Source organism: Myotis daubentonii, chromosome 9 (assembly GCF_963259705.1).
Source record: "Myotis daubentonii chromosome 9, mMyoDau2.1, whole genome shotgun sequence".
NCBI lineage: Eukaryota > Metazoa > Chordata > Mammalia > Chiroptera > Vespertilionidae > Myotis > Myotis daubentonii.
In genome coordinates this window covers 68,552,096-68,573,722 of record NC_081848.1, presented here as the reverse complement: position 1 = coordinate 68,573,722, position 21,627 = coordinate 68,552,096, and the positions used below count along the sequence as shown (strand labels likewise).

The 21,627-nt window shown below is 40.3% G+C and overlaps 2 protein-coding genes across 2 annotated transcripts in view; both read right to left on the bottom strand.

The window, feature by feature from the left end:
• The window catches only part of FNBP4 (formin binding protein 4), a 36,467-nt gene extending 34,672 nt beyond the window's left edge, over window positions 1–1,795 (bottom strand). Inside the window, exons 1-2 of the mRNA XM_059709374.1 lie at window positions 1,480–1,795; window positions 306–395 (exon numbers count right to left, since the gene is read on the bottom strand). Coding sequence (XP_059565357.1) covers window positions 306–395; window positions 1,480–1,771 — 382 coding nt within the window. The 5' untranslated portion in view covers window positions 1,772–1,795. The remainder of the gene's footprint in view (window positions 1–305; window positions 396–1,479) is intronic.
• A 1,448-nt stretch (window positions 1,796–3,243) lies between these two features.
• Window positions 3,244–21,627, bottom strand: part of NUP160 (nucleoporin 160) — a 38,276-nt gene continuing 19,892 nt past the window's right edge. Inside the window, exons 19-36 of the mRNA XM_059709373.1 lie at window positions 21,247–21,317; window positions 20,426–20,585; window positions 19,354–19,423; window positions 18,712–18,810; window positions 17,913–18,032; window positions 16,568–16,663; window positions 16,374–16,468; window positions 16,184–16,280; window positions 15,989–16,094; window positions 12,756–12,916; window positions 11,724–11,784; window positions 10,813–10,923; window positions 10,514–10,637; window positions 9,677–9,778; window positions 7,866–8,007; window positions 6,579–6,704; window positions 5,151–5,255; window positions 3,244–4,311 (exon numbers count right to left, since the gene is read on the bottom strand). Of these exons, the coding sequence (XP_059565356.1) occupies window positions 4,222–4,311; window positions 5,151–5,255; window positions 6,579–6,704; window positions 7,866–8,007; window positions 9,677–9,778; window positions 10,514–10,637; window positions 10,813–10,923; window positions 11,724–11,784; window positions 12,756–12,916; window positions 15,989–16,094; window positions 16,184–16,280; window positions 16,374–16,468; window positions 16,568–16,663; window positions 17,913–18,032; window positions 18,712–18,810; window positions 19,354–19,423; window positions 20,426–20,585; window positions 21,247–21,317 (1,936 nt within the window). The 3' untranslated portion in view covers window positions 3,244–4,221. The remainder of the gene's footprint in view (window positions 4,312–5,150; window positions 5,256–6,578; window positions 6,705–7,865; window positions 8,008–9,676; window positions 9,779–10,513; window positions 10,638–10,812; window positions 10,924–11,723; window positions 11,785–12,755; window positions 12,917–15,988; window positions 16,095–16,183; window positions 16,281–16,373; window positions 16,469–16,567; window positions 16,664–17,912; window positions 18,033–18,711; window positions 18,811–19,353; window positions 19,424–20,425; window positions 20,586–21,246; window positions 21,318–21,627) is intronic.

The window sequence follows — 21,627 nt, the reverse complement described above, 5'->3', positions numbered from 1 at the left end:
TAGGAAATTAACAGAAATCGATGGTGTTCCCTAAAGCCAGATGGGGAAGCCAGAAAACTCATTATAAAATGGCATTAGAAGAAAAAGTAGTATATTTTGGGTACAGATTAAACAGCAACAAATTTTACATTGGTTGCATGTACATATACTAACAAACTCTCACAAATAGATTTAAAATTCCCGTTTTGGGGGGGAGAAATATAAATTAGCCAACACTGAAGCTGTCAACAAAACACTCAATAAACAAACCCAATTTGATCCTTATGAAATATATTATAAAAAAGATGTAAAAAAAAAATCTATACCTGTTGCTTTCACGGCGGTCAGTCTGGTGGTCATGACTGGTTTTGGAGGATTCTGAACTCTGGGAACCTCCACCACCACTTCCTGTTCATCTGGATTTGGAAAACGAACAGAAGAGAACTGCAGTCATTCCATGGACCAGAGAAAACACTACAGGTGACAAAACCAAGCTTTGATTTGACCTTTCAAGTCCAGATTCCATCTTTTCAAAAACAGTGTACAACCCATCACTGACCCAAATAATTCGGGAGATAATAAACAAGCACAGCTAGAATCTTCTGTCTCGTGACTTTAACATTAGGAACGTGAGCATTATAAAAAAAAAAAATCAAATTACATCTGAAATAAACGCTCTTTCTCTCTCTCTAAATGTGCTCTAGGCTACTACAAAGCCTTTACAACAAGCACAGCCATAGCGTTTTCTTTCGCACGAGCTACGCAGCGTGTTGGGTTTGTTGTTTTTTTTTTTTAAATATCTGAAACGATCGTAGCTTCTCCGGGGTCTGGTCCCTGGATTAGAGCTATCGAATTACTCTTGTTTTAAATAAAAAAATAATTTTTTTTTTTAAATTACAGTTTGCATTCCATATTATGTTGTAGTAGTTTCAGGTGTATAGCGTAGCGGTCAGACAAGTTCCAGTCCCGGGAGAAACACACAAACACTTGGGCTACCCAAAAGTCTCACTTCAGAAATTTTCGGGTGGGGATACCTGCCAATCTGGGGGTTCCGGAAGCTTTGGCTGACATAATACAAAGGGCTCGCTCACTTCTAAAGAGTCTCCGTTTCCACAAAAGCGAAAGGAAACGCAGATGACGTGCAGAAAAGGCCAGGTCCCCAGTCACCCAGCCTCGGACGCGGACCCTCATACTCTCACGGCCACCGCGCGAGGAGTCCCACACACAGGGCGGACGTTGGCGCTCCAGGCCGCCGCGCCGCGCCGCCCTCTGCAGCAGAGATGGCGCCTCTGGGATTCCCGCGCGCGGCTCCGCGTCCCTCCGGTCGTCTTGGGCCCACAGCCGCCCTCCCCGCAGGCCCCACGCGCAGGCCTCGGATGCGGACGCCGCCCTCCCGGTTGGTTGTCCTCCTAGGGTCCTGCCCGAGGGACTAGGCCGCAAGCCCGGAACTCGAGTTTCGGACGCCTCTCCTAGGGGCCGGGGCCCCTCGCGCACCCTTACCTTCTGAAGGCGAGTCTTCCGGGGCTGCGGCGGCAGTCACCGCGGTCGTCGGCGCCGCCGGGGCTGGCTGGCTAGGCGTCGCCGCCGTCGAGTCCGGCTCGGTGTCGGGTTCGGGCTCCGGGTCCCGGCCCGGCGTGCTGCTCCGGGGACCCGGCGGAGAGAGCTGCAGGATAGGCCTTCGGCCGGGTACCACCCGGGACTTCTTCCCCATCGCGAGCCCGAGCGCGAGGTGCGAGCGTCGGGAAGCCGAGAAGGGCGGTGCTCGGCGCGGCGCTGCGTCATCAATATTCATACCTCGCGACAGCGCCTCTGGCGAGGATCCGCTTTTAACGGCGGAGCGCGCGTTGCGCAAGCGCCTTGAGCCCGGTACAGTCTTCTGGCTCCTCCCCCCAGGGGAGAGGGCGGGCTTTATTCACAGAGCTAGGCTATTGGCTATTTTGGCCTATTGAAGGGGCCTATAGCCAATGGAAAAAGGAAAAACGAGTGCGCGTCAAGCCAATTGTACGGAAGGGCCTGCGTTTAGAATGATTTCCCCTGCACCTCCGGCTCCACCCATGCGTCTTTGGCGGAGTCTTTTCTTTACCCGCTTGTCTTCCATATTGTGCCTGTTTTCTGCCTACTGTTCCTTATCGTTTGTCCTTTAGGGAGGTGGGCTGCTTTCCAGGTCTTTCCCCCAAGTTTCTCTCTGATTATTGTGGCTTACTTTGGGTATAGCATTGAACAGTAAATAGAGTACTGGGTCTTTTATGCTTTTGTAAATTTTTTCTTAGGGCATAACGATGATGTAGTGTTGCTCATCAGTTGGGGGGGAAAATCACTAGAAATTACACTACATACGAGGTAAAAGCCTAAGCTGTGCGGTGAGATACAGGAGCTTCCCAATCTGGCCCTCTGGTAGCCTTAACCTGCTTGATGTATCTTCCTTGGCACTCTCCTTTCCTAACCCCCAGCCCCCACCCCTTTTCTGGAGCCAGCCACTAGGAACATCACCTGTCTCACGTGAACTCCTTCACATTATCTGGAATAACTACTGCATCACATGGCGAATTTTTTTTTAATTCCTCAAGACCCGTGCAGGCATTACCTCTCTGAACCTTCTGTCTCAATGTTGAGCTCCTCCCCTGCACTTGGCGTTTATACATACTGTTGGTACTCATTTACCCCTTATAAAGTGAGCTTAAGAAATCCAGTGGGATATATTTTTATACCCCTGACTGCTCAGTTCTTACTAAGCATACTAATAATACCTAACATTTATCGAACACTTACTGTATGTCGGGTACTAAGCGCTTTACAAGTAGAATTGCATTTAATTCTCACAATCGTGTGGGGTAGAGATCATTATGCCCTACTTAGGGATGAACCCTCATATTGGTTGTTGAGGTCCCTGTAAAAGCTGGCCAGTGTCTTATGAACTGTCACCATGACAACCCCTGCTTTGATAAGCAATACAAAGGATAGGTTTTTCAACAGTGCTGATCTCCAGCTTCTTATCCTCTAGAAATGGCAACAACTAGGTTTGATATTTTTCAGACTGTGGGTTATGATCCATTAGTCACTCATGAAAACAGTAAGAGGATACATCCTTTGTGAAACCTTTGTTTTCTTGCTGTAGTTGGAAGCCACAGGTTTATAATGCTGGGAGGACAAGGGCTGTCCCAGTCCCGAATTGCATTAAACACTTCATATTTATCATGACAAAAGTTACAATAAAAAAGAACCAAATACCACAATTATCTACCAATAACAATACCACAGGGAAACTTTGTTATTTAAAATATATAATGTAAATATGGTGTTGATATTATAAAAAAGGCTTATGAAAAACTCAAGAAAGGTCAAAAGGTATACAAGCAAATATATACAGTTTCCTTAAAAGATAATTTTAATATACAGAATAAAATGCAAGATCTTATTTTTCACTTTCCCCAAATTTGTGGGCATGAATGCTTTTGAATCTGACCAGGAACATTTATATTTTGGCCCAATACATGATTAGACTAACTGTATGATCAAGTCCGGCTTGATTATTATAAATCACAGACGTTAACAGAATTTACTTTGAAAATTTATTACTTTTATAGAGGATGTATTTCTAATTTTTTCTTAACTAAGAGTTGATTCAACTTTAGCCTGAGAACCAGATTCAAAATAAGATATCTTCTTTGACAGCTGGTCTTTGTTTAGGTTTAATCTAGGCAAGTTATTTAATACTTTATTGAAGATCATACAAAAATTCCACAATAAATAATGAAAAGAGTATGTAAAATCATAGCCTCTGTTTGCAATACAGAAAATACATGTCAGTTCTGGACCAAAATAATCATTGAAATACAAAAAGTGAGAGGGAAGAATGAAAGGATTTGCAGTGACTGCTTTTGGTGGTCAGCTACAACAAACCAACAACCATCACCCATTTGGAAAGTGAAGGTGGGTTTAATTTGCAGATAAAGAATGTCTCCGGTAGTTTAAAAAAATATAAACTCTAAAAAAGCTTGTGAATCATATACAAAAGCAGCTGTTTGAGACCCAAGATGAAACCGGAAATTGTATGTTAGCACCGCCAGCAAGCGCAGGTCCTGTGACTCCTCTGTCCAACTCTCTTACGCAGAATGCAGACTTGAATGTTGTACACATCATTTACAGGTGTAAAAATTAGCCTGGAGTACAGGGCTCCTGTAGGGTAAAGTCTTAAGCCCTAAGAGGCACCAAGCGGTTACAAAGGCTAGGCGACCATCTGGATCACAAGTTCCGACGATATAATAAATCCCGTGTTGCCTTATCAACTTTTTGTTGGTAGTCCTCCAATTTGTCAAGTATTTTCTGTGACAGCTATTGGAGAAAAGGAGGAAATCATTACAAAATATGTCAAGGACTGCAAAAGACTGAGGCTTTCATTTTGACTTCACCAAGCAGATTCCCGTAATGAAGATGTTAGCCACTCTGCTTCATTTAATCACTATCCAGTATATGAGTCTGCTTTGGGACTCTACTGATTAAAACTGGATTTCTGTTATACTAGTATATATAATACTCCAATCCTGTTTTCCTAATGATTTTCCAATTATGCAAATCACACCAAGATCTTCAATAAAGCATTGCCAGCTTTCTTCCCAGAACCAGAGAGGCCACATCTGATTTAACTAGTCATTTTATGAAGAGACTAGAGGCCCAGTGCACGAAATTCATGCACTGGGGTGTGTGTGGGGGGGTGAGATTGTTGTCCCACAGTCTGGCCTGCACCCTCTCACAGTCCGGGAGCCCTTGGGGATGTCTGACTGCTGGCTTAGGGCCTCTGTTCCCTTTGGGCCTCTGGATAGTGGGCCTACGCTGGCAGTCAGACATCCTTAGCGCTGCTGCCACTGCTGTGCTTGCCAGCTGTGAGCCTAGTTCAGGGCTTCTGGCTGAGTGGTGCTCCCCCTGTGGGAGTGCACTGACCATCAGGGGGCAGCTCCTGTGTTGAGCATCTGCCCCCTGGTCGTGCGCATCATGGCAACCTGTTGTTCTGCTGTTTGGTCAATTTGCATATTAGCCTTTTAGTATATAGGATTGAGGCAGCATGTTAGGGGAATACATGGTGCTGCCCTTTCCTTAACTCCTTGAGAACTGGAGAGCCAGCTGTCAGATGTAACAGCTAGTGCAGGGGCATAGAAAGGAAAGGACTGACTCACTGCAATGTTGTGACTGTTGGCACTATTCTCTCCCAATACTTGGAGAAGCTGATCAATGGAAGAGTATGGGAGCCACACCATTGGAGCCGTCGCAGACAGTGGAAACTGAAAGAAAAAATATCTATAATTTAAAGAAAACCAAAAAGTGGACCATTGCTTCTGGTAGTTACTTTCATAGGCTTTGATTAACATAAAATGTTTTACTTTATTTTTTTCCACAGTAAGAAATTGCATGAGTGCACGCGCGCGTGCGCGCACACACACACACACACACACACACACACAATTGGAACCCCAACTACCCCCTTTCTCTTTTCAATGGGAGAACTTGTGCTTTTCTCAAATATGAAATTAAATATATTTTTAAATTCATGTCATCTCTTATTTTAAAGGAGCCCTAAGGCTCCTAAGTTTATCTCATTAAGGATAAACATACTCAACAAAACTTCTCTAAAATTTCAAGGAATGATACTATTTTCAGTCTGAAATTTAGATTCCAATTATCTGGGAAAAAAAGGTTTGGAAAGAAAAGTTTAACTTTGAACGTTCTGAATACTTTCCTGAGAGTTTGGGAGCTTGGTTCTGCTGTTAACTAGACTTGAATTTTAAATGTGGTTCTCCTATTTACCATCGGTGCAAACTTCTGTGACTTCAAGTTAACACCTGAGCCTGTTTCCTTATGGGTTAAAAAAAAGGTATTAAAACAGTCCCTTATAGGCTACTGTAAAGATTGAGAAAACACTGGTAGAGACTCAGCATAGTCTTCACATACAAAATGCCATTTTGTTCTTATTTATCTCCCTCTTCCAAGTACTAACTAAAGCCACACTCCTTTGATGGAGAAAAATGAAAGTATTCCCATTTTATAAACAGGAAACAGAAGACTCTTAAGAGTGCCAGTCCCTAATCTTGGAGAAAACTAGTTGTAAAATTACTAACAATTAAGGTTAAATCTACTACTCTGTAGTCTAATCGTTTCAGCTCCTGATTTTACTTAGTGTGCTAACAGAATGAAATGAAGTGTTATATATACACCAGAGGCCCGGTGCACAAAATTCATGCACTGGCGAGGGTGGGCGTCCCCTCAGACCAGCCTGTGCCCTCTCGCAGTCCAGGACCCCTCAGGGGATGTCTGCCTGCCAGCTTAGGCCCAGTTCCCTACGGCCCTAAGCTGGCAGGCGAACATCCCCCAAGGGGTCCTTAACGCTACCGCAGAGGCGAGAGAGGCTCCTGCTACCGCTGCTGCGCTCGTCAGCCATGAGACCGGCTTCTGGCTGAGTGGTGCTCCCCCTGTGGGAGTGCAATGACCATTGGGGCAGCTCCTGCATTGAGTATCTGCCCCCTGATGGTCAGTGGGTGTCATAGGGACCAGTCATTTCGCCATTTGGTTGAGTTGCATATTAGCCTTTTATTAGATAGGAAGCCTACCTCAATTCCAAAGTACTGGTGTCCTTTTCCCAGAACAGCATCCACATATTCTGAAACCAAATCCACAGCTTCTTCCAAAAGGTCATAATTTAAGTATAGACGGAGCAACTCAGCGGCATCAACCTTCTGTAAAGAGTCGGCGATTAAAAACATCTGCTTGTTTCTATCTTACTTAGGCAATGATCAAAGGATGTTGTGTCTAATTCTCTTGCACTGATACTTCTCAATAAGAATAAAAGAGCACCTTGGTTTACTTAACTTGGTTTATTTATCTTGTGATAAGGTTTGGATTCCCAACAGCCCAGTTACCCTCTGGCACCTAGTGAGGTCCTATCCTGATTTGTGATGTAAGACACATTTTAATTCTTTTCTACTTGTTTCCACAGTGGTAAACCTTCCCAGCAATGCTGAGTACTAAAGACAATATATTTACATCAATTCCCAGAAATAAACAAATGACAAATGCAAAAGAAGTTAAAAGAATCATCAACTTCAAAAGCCTGAATTAAATTCATATTTAACTTAGGGTGTGAGAAAAGTGAATACAGCCTCAGTTGGGAAGGGCTCCACTCACGTTAAGTAGGCTTTCTGTATCCTGATTAGATCACAACCAACCTTTACCATCTTAGCTGCCTTCTCTACTTTCTAACTCAAAAAAATGACTTTCTGGACGTTAAGCTTTACATTCCCTCCTTCTCTATTCTTCCAAGGCATTTCAGTTCTAGTACTTCTCAAACGTAAGAGTGCATCAAAGTAAATTAGGAGCTTGTTAAAATATAGATCCTGCTTCCTAGCTCCAGGAAAGTTGATTTTGTAAGTCTGGAATGGGATGGGGCCCAGGAATATATATTTTGAAGAAGCCCACTATCCAAATAATTCTGAAACAGGCTGTCCAAACATCCAACTTTGACAAAAATGAAAGACTGCTGTAGTAATCTGAAAACTACTCCACCCAGTCCTGTTAATTTTTTGAGTAGTGAATAGTAAATACTGTGTCATGCATATACTCACTGTGCTAAATATACTAGTACATTCATTGTTCAGTGAGCACACAAGCAGGCATTAACTTAATCACTAACCTGCAGAACTTTAATCACTCAGTACTTCATGTGGAATAGAAATTAAGACTGTTTTGTTTTTAGCTAAGATTGAGAAGCTGCCCAAAGTATGTAAGTCAGTATATTTCCATAAATTATTACTCTTTATATATTTTTTTACTCATCTCAGAAGTTATTCAGAATCTTAAAGATCAGCTTTTTACTCTCTACAAGTGAAGATACCACTTACCTTGTAACTGTTTATAAGCCAATTAGGCAGAGGCACTCCATGAGACAAAAGCTTGTTGATTACACAGTGGTGGTATAAGTTATTTTGGACTTTGTACCTTTCCAGGTATGTTGATAACAGTCGCCATGCTTCATCTGTAGCACTTGATAAAAGAAAGACTAATGAGTTCCAGATTCTTAACAGATATTTATAGTACCATGTATTTACAAGGAAAAAAATCTTTGGCTTTGTCTGGTTTGGCTCAGTGGATAGAGTGGCGGCCTGCGGACTGAAGGGTCCCAGGTTTGATTCTGGTCAAGGGCACATGCCTGGGTTGTGGGCTTAGTCCAATATGCAGAAGGCAGCCAATCAATGATTCCCTCTCATCAATGATGTTTCTATCTCTCTCTTCCTCTCTAAAATCAATTAAAAAAAATTGTTGGAATCTCACAACTGAGTTAATAATATAGCTAAATGACACTTAATATTAGGGTCAATGTGACTTTGGGGTAGTACTAGAAACTAGATGACTTAAAGTCTTATATTTCGTCTCCCACTAACTACATATTTACTGGACTATACAATTCACTTAATTTCTTCCAAATTTCTAAAATAAGAAAAATGGCTTAGATTACTGTTTTCAAACCTGATCAAGCACTACAATCATGTACGGGCCGCGAGTTTGACATGCTTGATGTACAAGTTCTGATTTAGAAGGCTAGGGTATCAACACTAATAAAAGAGAAAAATGGTAATTGGCGTACGACGATACCCTTTTCATTGGCTAATCAGGGCTATATGCAAATTAACTGCCAACTAAGATTGGCAGTTAACTGCCAACAGGATGGCGGTTAATTTGCATATGTAGGCACAATGCAGGGAGGCGAAAGGGAAAGCAGGAAGAAGCCCCCTGCCACTGACAGTGATTGGAAACCCAGGGGGGAGCTAAGAGCTGGGGGGCAGGGCAAAGGTGGCCCTGGGGCCGCCTTTGCCCTGCCCCCCAGCCATGATCGGAGAATCAGGCGCCTTTTCCGCCCTGGCCAGTAATAGCAGGAAGTAGGGGTGGAGCCAGTGATGGGAGCTGGGCACGGTCGAAGCTGGCAGTCCCAGGAGCTAGGGGTCCCTTGCCTGGGCCTAAAGTGAAGCCCACGATCGTGGGGCCGCTGCAGCTGTGGGTCCCCGCTGCCCGGGCCGGACGCCTCAGCCAGAGCGTTTGGCCTGGGCAAGGGGCCGATCCTGCGATTGGAGGGTGATGGGGGTCAACGCCTGAGGGCTCCCAGTATGTGAGAGGGGGCAGGCTGGGCTGAGGGACACTCCCCCCCACACACACCCAGTGCACGAATTTCGTGCACCGGGCCCCTAGTTATCTCATAATCTGTATTTTACTTTTTTTTAAGAGAGAGAGGATGGGAGAGAAAGAGAAATATCGATTGGTTGCTTCCTGTATGCACCCCGACCAGGGATCAAATCTGCAACCTGGGTCTGTGCCCTGACCGGGAATTGAACTAGCTGGCAACCTTTCTGTGCATGGGACAATGCTCAACTAACTGAGCCACAATGACTAGGTCTCGTAATCTACATTTTAATAGTGATTCTGGTGTGCTAACTTAGGGGTTAAGAGACTTCCAAACTGTAAAATGCTACAACTCTAAAGTGCTATGCTACATGATACAGACTGTAAATGCATTTCAAGGAAGGAAAGTTTTGAAAATTAGAGTTGTCAGAGAAGCACTCTGAGAAACGGAGATAGTCAGGCAGACACTAATTGGCTGTCCTAGGGAAGTACCTGGAGGGTGAGCCATCGCACGGTCGGAGGAATACTAGGGCTGTACCTGGACTCCTTTGTGGTGATAACTGAAGAGAGCTGATTGGCTGCTAGCCAGGCCCAGGCTTCTGCTTGTGCTGCCTCTCCTCCAAACTGCAATTTGATGCATCTGCAATGAAAATGGTTCCACACACAATAAACCAATTTGCTGAGAAGCACCACCTTACTTTGTTACTAAAACTAGAGATAAGACAACAATTTTAGCTCTAGTCTATTCTGAATTCACTACTGGGGTACTGGCTCTTTTCCCTCCTCATAGCCAAAAAACTGAATGACCCACAAGGCCATCAATAAATGTTAAGAGATTATTTACTTTCAAGAGAAAATTGATGTTGAAAAATTCTGGAAGTTGATATTTCCAATTCACAAAGTACTTGACCAATATGTAGGTATAAGGTAGCTTCAATAAGGAGTACTTTTTAAGAATGCTTCCAGGGACCAGATGTCCTAAAGGACTGAAAAGATCATACATTGGCTAAAATGGACACAACCATTCTTTTTTTTTTTTTGGTGCGCTTCACTGGAATTGAACCTGGAACCCTTCAGTCCTCAGGCCGACACACTATCCACTGAGCCAAACCAGCTAGGGCGATACCACTATTCTTAATCCAGGTTATCTACTGTACTGTAGGAATGAGGTCCAGGAATGTCAGATCTTCTCAAGAGAAGCTATAACTCAATCTAAAAAAATCACAATTGACTAAAAGAAATTAAACAACCTTTGTGTGAACTAAACAAAACACTGGGTTATAGGAAACTGGCTTGTGTGACCCCTGCTTCACACTAAGCAACAGCACTGTGCATTAGGACAATGAAAACTACGAAAAGACAGTGTCATACATACTTGAAAGCAAGGCCCTCAAAGACTGGCGTTAAGGGAAGCTTAAATGTCTGACACAGTGATATGGCAGTGTCGAAAAGGCCAGCTTGAACCAAGAGAGTGACCATCTCCTCTGCTGATGAGCTTCCTATGGAAATGGAAAAGCACCACTCAGTGCAACCAGAGGTATATGCAAATGAGCCCCCAAACTGTTGACAAGTATCCAGAATAACAACGGAAAGCTTTATAGCCATCTAGCATGCCAAGTCCACTACCTGGCCCTCAAATGTGCTGTTGGTACCGACAGACTAATGCACCCCTACCTGCAACAGCAACTGCTGACGGCTCATGGTGAGCCAGGGCGAGGCGCACTCGAGCCAAGGAGCACTCTTTCTCCAGGTCTTCCAGGTCCAGGATTTCAATCTGCCGATTCGCTATCAGCCAAAGACAAACAATTTCAATTCTCAAAGTACAAAGGAAGTACCTATGAGACTAACCCAACCTGTCAATTTCCACTAAATATTAAATAACTTTCCATTTAATTTCCAAAGGGAGAAAATGGGAGGCTCCATAAAGGCTAACTTAAAAAATAAAGCAACAGCTGAGTCAAATCAAAGCAGTACTGCAGTGAGGAGGTGTTTACAAGGTATTCTACATATAATTTCATTTAAACCTTATAACTGTAAAATACTATCTCTATCAGTAAGAAAGGAACATGCCCAAAATGAGAGGCAGAATTGAAACCAGGTGTCCCACTCTAGAGCCCAGGCTTCTGAGCAAGGTATCATGCCTCCATGGAAGTATAAAGGAGCCTGATAAAATAAAAGCTTGCTATGAAGCTGATTTAAATACAACAAGCAACAAAACATACTTTCAAAGCATTTTCATGTCTCATACAGCCATACCAAGTTTTGAAAGGGCCACCAACCAACTTTTAGCAGATTAAAATAACATGTTTTTCTCTCTCTTTCTCCCTCTCCATTCCACTCTAAAAATCAATGGAAAAATGTCCTCAGGTGAGGATTAACGACAAAAATACAAAATAATAAAAATACAATAAAAAGGAACTCTATAATATAACTACTAGACATATGTAATACATAGTATATTACGATAACTATATATACTTCAGTAGAAGTATATTAAAACATATATAAATCTAAAAATTACTACTATAACACAACAATGTAATTAATTACTGTCCAGCAAAGTATCAGTGAGACCCCTGACTCACTTGGGGCAGCAGTGCACTCTCCATCATGATTCCTCTTAGGGGATGCACCAGGGCGATCATACTGAAAAGACAAATTTATTTAACTGAAAAATTACTATTTTAATTTGAATCCAGAACTCTCCCTGCTTAAATTCTCTCAACATAAATTATTCAACTAGCACTGCTTCTCTTATAAAGGTACTATAACTATCATACAAAGAAATGTGGTGTTTGCCAGGTTGGCTTACTTAGCTCTAACATATTATTGGATTTGGACTTGTTACAAGGACATGGATTTGATTTCCGTATAAGCCACTTGACTTTCCATGGTTGCAGTTATATTCTCCATGGAGAACTCTGGGAAGCAACCTACTAAATGTAGGAACTATACAATAGAAGTAGCTGGGCATATATGACATCAGCATGACAGAAAAAAGTCAAAGTATACATCGACATCCTTTAAAACAGTAATTGTAGATGGAATGAATAAAAACAAATGAAATATTTATTGAGCACTTTTTGCAGGCCAGGCACTGTCACAGTTCTAATGCCCTAACAATTCTATAATGTAGACATAAACATCATTATCGCTTCTGCACTGGTGGGGGCATGGCCTGTGGGGATCAGCCTGCTGTGGGAGCACCGCTCATCCCGGTCAGCCGAGTGGCACTCCCACTGTGGGAGCGCACTGACTACGAGGGGGCAGCTCCTGCATTGGACGTCTGCCCATGGTGGTCAGTGCACGTCATAGCGATTGGTTGACCAGTCGTTCTGGTAGTTCCACCGTTAGGTCACTGGGCTTTTATATATATAGGTTTTATGCAAGATTAATTTGCTTTTAGTTAGTCAGGTCTGACTCCAAAAGTGCTTTGTAATGCTTCTTCCTACAGTGATTCTGAACTTGGGAACTGAAGGTATAGTAATATATAACAACTGAATTGCTGAAAAAATAAATTAAGTTCACAAATATCACAGAAGAAATTTTAAATGAGGTCATAGTTCTAAAAGAACCAGATAAGTGAAAATGAATTCCAGGATGAAAAGTTTTCATACCACTGCACCAGAAGCTGGTTGCACAATCCATGCGTATTCTGGACGAATAAGTCGTAAACAATTAATTGCAGCCAAATAACAGTTGCCTTGCTTCTCAAGTCCCCGGAGAGTTCGAACCTCTCTGCCAAGACGCATTCCATACTCAAACATCACTGTGCCAGCTATGAGACAATAATAAATTAGACATTAGAATTTCAAAAGTATCTCTTTAGAGATAGAATTTGCTTTACTTATCAAATATTAAAATTTAAAACAAAATTGAGTTTAACCTAAAACTGTATGGCAGTTCCTAAAAAGATTACCTTATGATCCAGCAATTCCACTTTTGGGTATATACTCCCCCAAACTGAAAGTAGGGTCTTGCCCTAAACCAGCCGTGGGCAAACTATGGCCCACGGGCCGGATCCGGCCCGTTTGAAATGAATAAAACTAAAAAAAAAAAAAAAAAAAAAAAAAAAAAAGACCGTACCCTTTTATATAATGATGTTTACTTTGAATTTATATTAGTTCACACAAACACTCCATCCATGCTTTTGTTCCGGCCCTCCGGTCCAGTTTAAGAACCCATTGTGGCCCTCGAGTCAAAAAGTTTGCCCATCCCTGCCCTAACCGGTTTGGCTCAGTGGATAGAGCGTCGGCCTGCGGACTCAAGGGTCCCAGGTTCGATTCCGGTCAAGGGCATGTACCTTGGTTGCGGGCACATCCCCAGTAGGGGGTATGTAGGAGGCAGCTGATCAATGTTTCTCACTCGTCGATGTTTCTAACTCTCTATCCCTCTCCCTTCCTCTGTAAAAAATCAATAAAATATATTTTAAAAAAAGAAAATAGGGTCTTGGGAGAGATATTGTACACCCTTATTCATAGCAGCAGTATGCACAACAGACAAAGATGGAAGCAATCGAAGTGTCCATTGAGGAATAAATAAAATGTGATACATGCATATAATGGAATATTATTCAATCTTAAAGAAGAATGAAATCTGACATGCTACCCCATGGATGAACCTTGAAGACATTATATACACTAAGTGAAATAAGTCTGTCACAAAAAGAAAAATACTGTATGAGCCCTGCCAGTGTTGCTCAGTGGTCAAGCATCAACCTATGAACCAAGAGATCATGGTTTGATTCCTGGTCAGGGTACATGCCTGGATTGTGGGCTTGATCCCCAGCGTGGGGTGTGCAGGAGGCAGCTGATCAATGATTCTCTCTCTCTGATATCAATTAAAAAATATTTTAAAAAATAATGTATGATTCCAGTGGCAAATTTATAGACACAGAAAGAAGAATAGTCGTAGTTACCAAGGGGAAGAGGGCAATGGGGAGTTGTTTAATGGATAGAAAGTTTTAGTTTTGGAAGATGAAAGAAGTTTGGGGGATTGGTTGCACAACAATGTGAATGTATGTAACACTACTGAGCTGTACACTTTAAATTGGTAAATGGTATTTTAACACAATAAAAAATTATTTATTAATGCTAATTAACTCTTATTTAGAAAAGTAGCATGTTAGTTATTTCAAGTAATAAATTACAACTTATGTTTTAACACAATTAAAAAATCAATGGGAAATTGTTTAATGAGTATAGAGTTTCTGTTTTGCAAGATGAGTTTTGGAGATTGGTTAAAAATAAATAGCTCTCATAAGTATATATAGAAGGTTATAGAAGGTGAAGCTAATTTTGTCCTTAAACATAATATTTGTCCTTAAACATAATAATTTTGTCCTTAAACATGTGAATGTACTTAACACCACTGAATTTTATGTTACGTATACATACCACAATTACCACCCCACCCTCCCATCATGTAAAATGTTTTTTACTTTTAGATACTACATTCCCAGACAAGACAGAAGACTAGCTTAGAGAGCAAGTCTCAGCCAAACCGTCACCTCTCTCAACCCAGGATTCTGAGATCAAGTAATGTTTGGATGGTCTGTTTAAGACATACTTATTTTTTTAATAATACTTTACAAGGTTGAAGAAGATATTGACTATTTTCCTGAGAGCATGCAACTCCAGAAACCAAACAGCATTCAGTTTTTGAATGAAACTATTTTTCTTCCCAACAAATATTTTTGAGTGCCTGCAATATGTGAGACATTTTGTTAGAACAACAGATGTTCAGGTCTTGCTCCAGAAAGACACGAACATTTATCCAGTTAAACTGGTCTTAATCAGATTGATGTAAGGGATGTTGCTATAGTGAAAGCAAACAATGGGAGATCTTTAACCATAATTTCCCTTTCTGTATGATTCAAGAAAATAAAGAATATGCAAACATGTTTTGGCATTAGGAATATTAAGAAAATGTTTACAAATTACTTCCATTCATTCTTTCCAATGAAAATCAGCAAAAAATATAATGAAAAATTCTGAGTGAAAATGGTATAAAAATGTGAGATGTTCAAAAGGGGAACCATAATGCTTATCTCATTTTAGCTGTTCCGGTAAAGACTTCCTCAGTCATCATACAAACATAAATTAAGATGTACTCTACAACAACGACTGGCCTAAACTCTTCAAAACATCAATGTCATCCAAGGGCAAAGTAAGGTTAAAAGAAGTGCTTCAGATTAAAGGAGAAGAGGTATGATACGGCAATACAATATGTGGTCCTAGGTTGGGAGGAGGACAGCTATAGAATGGAAGGAGTGTGTTATTCAAGAAAATCAGTGACAACTGGCACAATTAAATATGAGCAGCACATCAGATGATAATACCACATTTAGATTTAATTCACAAAATTAATTTGTTACATTTCCTTAATTCAATAATTGCATTGAGGTTATGTAAGAAAATGTTCCTTAGGAGATGTACCTGAAGTATTCATCCACTGAGTCATAATGTCTACAACTTACTCTCAAAAGGATCAGCAAAAATAAGTAAGGAAAGAGAGAAGGCCCATGCAAAATGGCACAGGAACTCAAAACCAGCCACAAGAATTCAAGGTGACTTTAAGGAAAATTTTGTTTAAAATCAGAAGATTCACATAGAAGGTCATCTTACTGGAAATGCCTCAGGATTGGAGGCGTTTAAGGCTAACAGGTAATCCTCAAGAAGGTGAAGCTAATTTTGTCCTTAAACATAATTTCCCCAAATGCTCATGGAGACCACTTATCCAATATTAAGAATAAGGTAAAAATTACGTAAGTCAAACATAATATATTTGTAAAATGTGATTAAACTGGTAAGGTTGCCTCCGACAAAGACTGCCTGCTTCAAGTGCTTACCCTTTCGGTAATTGTGGCGATAGATGTGAAAGGCATAGAGAAGCTCATAGTAATTATGAGTCATGAGGTCCACAGCTCTGGCACGTGATTCAATTATTCCCACAACCTAAGGAAGGGGAAGCAATCAGACATCAAAGTTAGTAATCATGACAGCCAACACAGTTGCCATTAGTCATCAGTGGGTACCTAAATTACCTCGTTATGCAGATTCACATAGGGAAACTCTACAAGATCCTGTAGCTGTGAGCGTTCACAAAGAACCACCACCAGCTGCCGTAAACAATCTAACTGCCTAGAAGGAAAGAAAGGCAGACAAGGGTAAACTGTTTTCGTGGGTTAAATATGTTTGGTAAATCACCTTCTTCAAAAAGATCAAGATTGATACCTGCTGGAATCGGGAATTTGGGTTAAGGCTTCATATGCTTGGCTATTGTGACCCAAATCCAAATGATGTTTGAAAATGCATGTTCTTAAAGTAGCCTAAATATCAGATACAGGGGAAAAAAGAGTAATAGAAATCAAAACATCACATTCATGACAAATCTCAAGAGAAATAACTAGACTATAGTCAGTTCTTACCTGACTCTTCCAGTCATCACCTGCTTCAGTTACTGCTGATGTAGCCAACTGAATAACGAGTTCAGGCAAACCAACAACATCTAGTAGGCGCAAAACCTGAGGAGGAATAGAAGCTTGTATTAAAGTTAATATGCATTTCAAATTGATATATGATTTTAAATCCATTAGATAACTGGGTAATATAAAAATTAAATCAAAGGTGCTGAGAAAAATGAGGATTATTTGGTCAATATTTGAGATTTTCCTTTAGATTCTACTGTTAAATAATAGGCTTGTTGTAAAACTTTCTATTGGTCTTTTTTGTTCACAGGTCTATCCTCAGTGTTTAGTATAGAGTAGGCTCTCAGTAAGTATTTGCTGAATGAAGGAACAAATACAACTTCACTACTAACTTCTCATACTAACTGTTTGGGCCATAGATAAATTTAAAGCCTAATAAATAAACACCATGGCCTTATAAAAAAAACAAAAGAGCCCTGGCCAGTGTTGTTCAGTTGGTTGGGCATTGTCCCATGCACCGAGAGGTCGCTGGTTCAATTCCTGGTTAGAGCACATGCCTGGGGTACAGGCTAGATCCCCAGTAGGGGGTGTGCAGAAGGCAGCTGATCGATGTTTCTCTCTTCCTCACCTTTCCTCTAAAATAACTAAAAACACATTAAGAAAATAGGTAATAACACACAGGTTATCTAAAATACAGCATCAAGCACAGTTAAATGTTATAAAGCAGGGCCAGGAGACTCCCCTCGGTGCCTGTCTGCACGTGTGCATATAAGGGAGAGGGAGCAAGCACACAGGACCGCAAGGGTTATTCTACATAGATAGGCAGGGAGGTGACAATGAGCAGACGCCTGAATGCAATGAGGGCATGAGAAAGTTGACTACCTGGTGGAAAGCATTTCAGGCTAAGGCAATGGCAGGCAGAAAAGCTCTGAAAGGACCAGAGTATGTGCTCAGCTTGCATGAACAGTAAGAAGGCCACTATCATTACAGTTGAGTGACCAGAGGAAAGTGGTAGGAAAAAACTCAGGGGCCAAATCGTAAGCTAAAGTTAAATATAGCATTGCAAGTTAATTCTCTGAGTTATCAGCCAAACTAATGTTAAGTAATAAAAGTTTTAATGATGACTGAGCTAATAAGATGATATTTAAGTTAAAAACATTTATCAAATTTAATTAAAAATGTTTCTTCAATTTCTCTCAGCAAACTCATATTCTCTTTACTTAGAAATTTAGGGAATGATTACATTTTTATCTTATTTTTCTCCCAAAATAACAAGGTAATGTATTTCAAATAAATTTCTACACAGGATAGTAAAAAAAAAGAGCAAAACCATGACATAAAATACCTTATCATAATACTGTAGCCTGGGATTGGAAACAATCTCCCCATCCTCAGACCGGATCAAGCGATCTAAGAATTCCTCTTTGCCCACTTCAGATGCTGCCTGACAGAAACATTCCAGAGCCTGGAGAAGGAAAAGAATACAAAGTGACTTACAATGAATTGTTCCAATTCTAGGTACTCATTTGCTAAACAAAGCCAAAAAAGAAACAAAATTATTTAAGACTACTGACTACATTCATAATTTCTGCCATTCTAAACTCTATCTAATGAATTATTTAATACCTTGTATCTCACTTCTTTAAGCACTATTAAAAAGTAAGCTTTAAGTAAGATAATTGGTAAATATATAATAAAGCAACTGAGCAACATGTTAACATCTGTAGAATTTGAGTGGTATGTATATGACTGTTTATTATAAAAGTCTTTAAACTTTTTTGTATGTTTGAAAATTTAGATAGTACGATGTCAGGGGGAAAAATAGAAATGTAAACTACCATACTGGGAAAAGCAGCTGCATTAAAAAAAAAAAGATATAATGAAAACAATGTAATTGAGAAATGCATTATTTATCAAAATGCATCCCTAAAAACACCTGCACGGGCAGGAAGGTTGCACTGTTTCCTTATTCATATTTTCTTGTGTCCTAACTAATCTGCAAAGTACCTGAGGCTGAACATCCTCCACAGGTATACAATGCCCCTCACTGACTCTATGCCTCCCACTTCCTCCAACCTAGCTAGATGGAAACGAAGTGTCCTCCTTGCACTAAAGCTTGTTCATCACTTAAAATGCAGTTTTACCTTCTGTCCCTCTCCTGTAACCAGGTAACACCTTCCCAGCATAAATCGACAGGAACCAACATTGACTTGACACCAGGGATGTAGCAGATGAATATAATCCTTAAAGGCATAAAAGGTGCTTTCTGATTAAGAAAATAAATACTCATTTCCAAGTTCTTCACAGAGGGAGAGAAGATGTGGTCAATCAACACATATATTTTCTGATATCTCTGGAGAGTAGAACCTAATTCGGTGAACCGATTCTTGGGTTAGGCTATTAGATACTTTAAGAAAGCAAATAGAACTCCAATAACACAAACACATACATCTTCCTAAATTTTAGCGATTTTCCAACTTTTGGTATTTACTGGTTCAATGACTAGATGCCAGTAAAGGATTTATATGAAGATAATGGTATGTTTGTTTTACCTAATACAGAGAATTTTAAAAAAAAGGATTCTAGAAAAACTTATGTTAGAAATGATACTGTGAAAGAGGCAAGAAGAGAAAATCCGGAGTATGTTTTGGTGCAATGGAGTATAAATTATTATGATTCTTATTATCAGCCCAATTAAAATGCAGGTAACATTTACAAAGAAAAATGTTCCAGAAATCCCATTCTTTAGAAGAATAATTAAATCTGAAATATTCAATAGTACTCACTTGCAATTGTACATACTGACAATTTCCCATCAAACATTCTAGAAAGAGGCAACTGGGATTGCTAGGCCATCTAAGTTATTGGTTAAGGAAATTTTTTTCTTTTTTGGACAAACTTAAACATACACACTGGGCAATCAGACTCCACAAAATGGCTTAATTTTTAAAAAAGAAGGTAAAGAGAGGTTAGCAGAGCACATGTTCTTTCCACATAACCATGTAACTTTAATATTAGACAAATATAATGAAAAGGTTATATACAAGGAACCTTGTCACCGAACTCAATTATTTATGTGCTAAAGAATGTATTTCAACCTTGTATGATCATTTCTAATTCTAGCTGATAAATTGCACAAGCACCTAATATAGTGCGTGGCATATAGAGCCATTCAACAAATATCTGATAAGTGAATGTATAATGCTACAAGAGATCTACGCGTGAAATTTGTTCATACCAATAAAATCTGGCTTAACTCCTGAGCAAAAAGAAAACCAAAATAAAATAAAAATTGGGATCATATCTGAAAGTATTATCATCTCTTGTTGGGGGAATAAGCACCCAACCTCATTAAAAATCTTCATTACAGCCCCAACAAGGTGGTTGTTAGTTGGAGCATCATCCTGTACAACAAAATGGTTTAGGGTTTGATTCCTAGTCAGGGCACTTACCTAGACTAGAGATATGATCCACAGACCAGGTGTGTACAGGAGGCAACTGATCAATGTTTGTCTCTCACATCAATGTTGATCTCGCTCTCTCTCTTTCCCTCCCTGCCACTCTCTCTAGAATCAATAAAAATATATCTTCAGGCAAGGATTAAAAAATACACATTTATATATAAATAAAATCTTCATTACATAGACAGAACAAGAGCCTTAGACTATTTAGATAGAAGAAACCTTTCAACTGATCTATATATATAAAAAGCCCAGGGCCCTAACGCCATAATGACCAATGACCAGCGCAGGTGGGCGGGGCTGTGAGCACAGCAAGGCACCTGCAGGTGGGTGGGCAGAACGCGCAGGGCCACGTGATTTCATGTGCTGGGCTTCTAGTTTTTAAATAAAAGGATACAAGAGCTGCAATAAATAACTAGTAATTGCAGTAATCATCTCAGGCCAATTCAACCCAGTCTGGCTAAGCGGTGCCTTTGGTTGAGAGAAGAGATGAGATGTAATATGTTTTCTTGCAACTTCTTGGAAGAATAATTCCACAAGTGACTGAGGGCTAGAAACTTAAAAAGAAAAAGTAATGACAATGAGCAACTCGTGATATAATATCAATTTTTAATGAAGAGAGTCTATCAATTAATTTTATGCCTATAACAAAGAACACTTATTTCAAAATATAAAATGCAACATTGATATTATCAATGGCAATATAAATAAAAGCAATTTGTAAACTGTGAAGTACTATACAAATGCAATAAAAAAGCCATTTAACATTGTAGTCATTTTTTTTCACTGGTCTCGCTAAACCTAAGTGTCTTCCCTAGAATGTTTATCATAAATACAGTTCCAATATTCAAAAAAACACACAAAATAAATTCTCCAGAACAGTTCTCAAGCATGAGAGGGGCTCCTTTTGAATATTTACTAATTAAGACAAATTTTCAAAGCTACTATGAACTTAGTAAATGTAAAAAAAAAAATGATTTTGAGTTAATCACTGGAATATCAATATCAATGAGAAAGCAGCAGTATGTCTATCCATGTATTTTATGCCTGACCTGGGACTATGGTTTCCAAAGACCCCTTGCCACAACGAGAAGATTCAGCTTGTGTACCCCCTCTCAAAGTGAAAGCAGAGCATTGTCAAATTTGCTAAAGCAAAGGTGGCAAAGACCACTTTAAATGCTAAACGTAAAATCCAATGCGTATCCGCCCCGTCCTTACCAAACTTATTCGCCACTGAAGCACTGGAGTCAGTCAGTTCCAGCACTGACAAGTGTTGGAGGTTAGACTCCCTGTGAAGAAAGGGGGAAAACAGCTTAGTTCCTCTAAGTCAAATACAACTTCCACAAGTTGTCCTATCCAGAATGCTGTCAATGTAATTAGCAAACGGCACCTGAAAGCTCCATTGAAAGAAAGCATGAAAATATCTGGAAAACACGTCACAGTTTAGACACTTGCCCATGACACCACTCAGTGATTCTGCAATGAGACGCCACGGAAGGAATGTCTCCAAGACCTCCATGTCATGAAAAGCCTTCCTTTGCCAGAGAAAACGGGTGGTTTATCTTACAGAAAATGTGAATCTTGTAATTGTTGGATTTT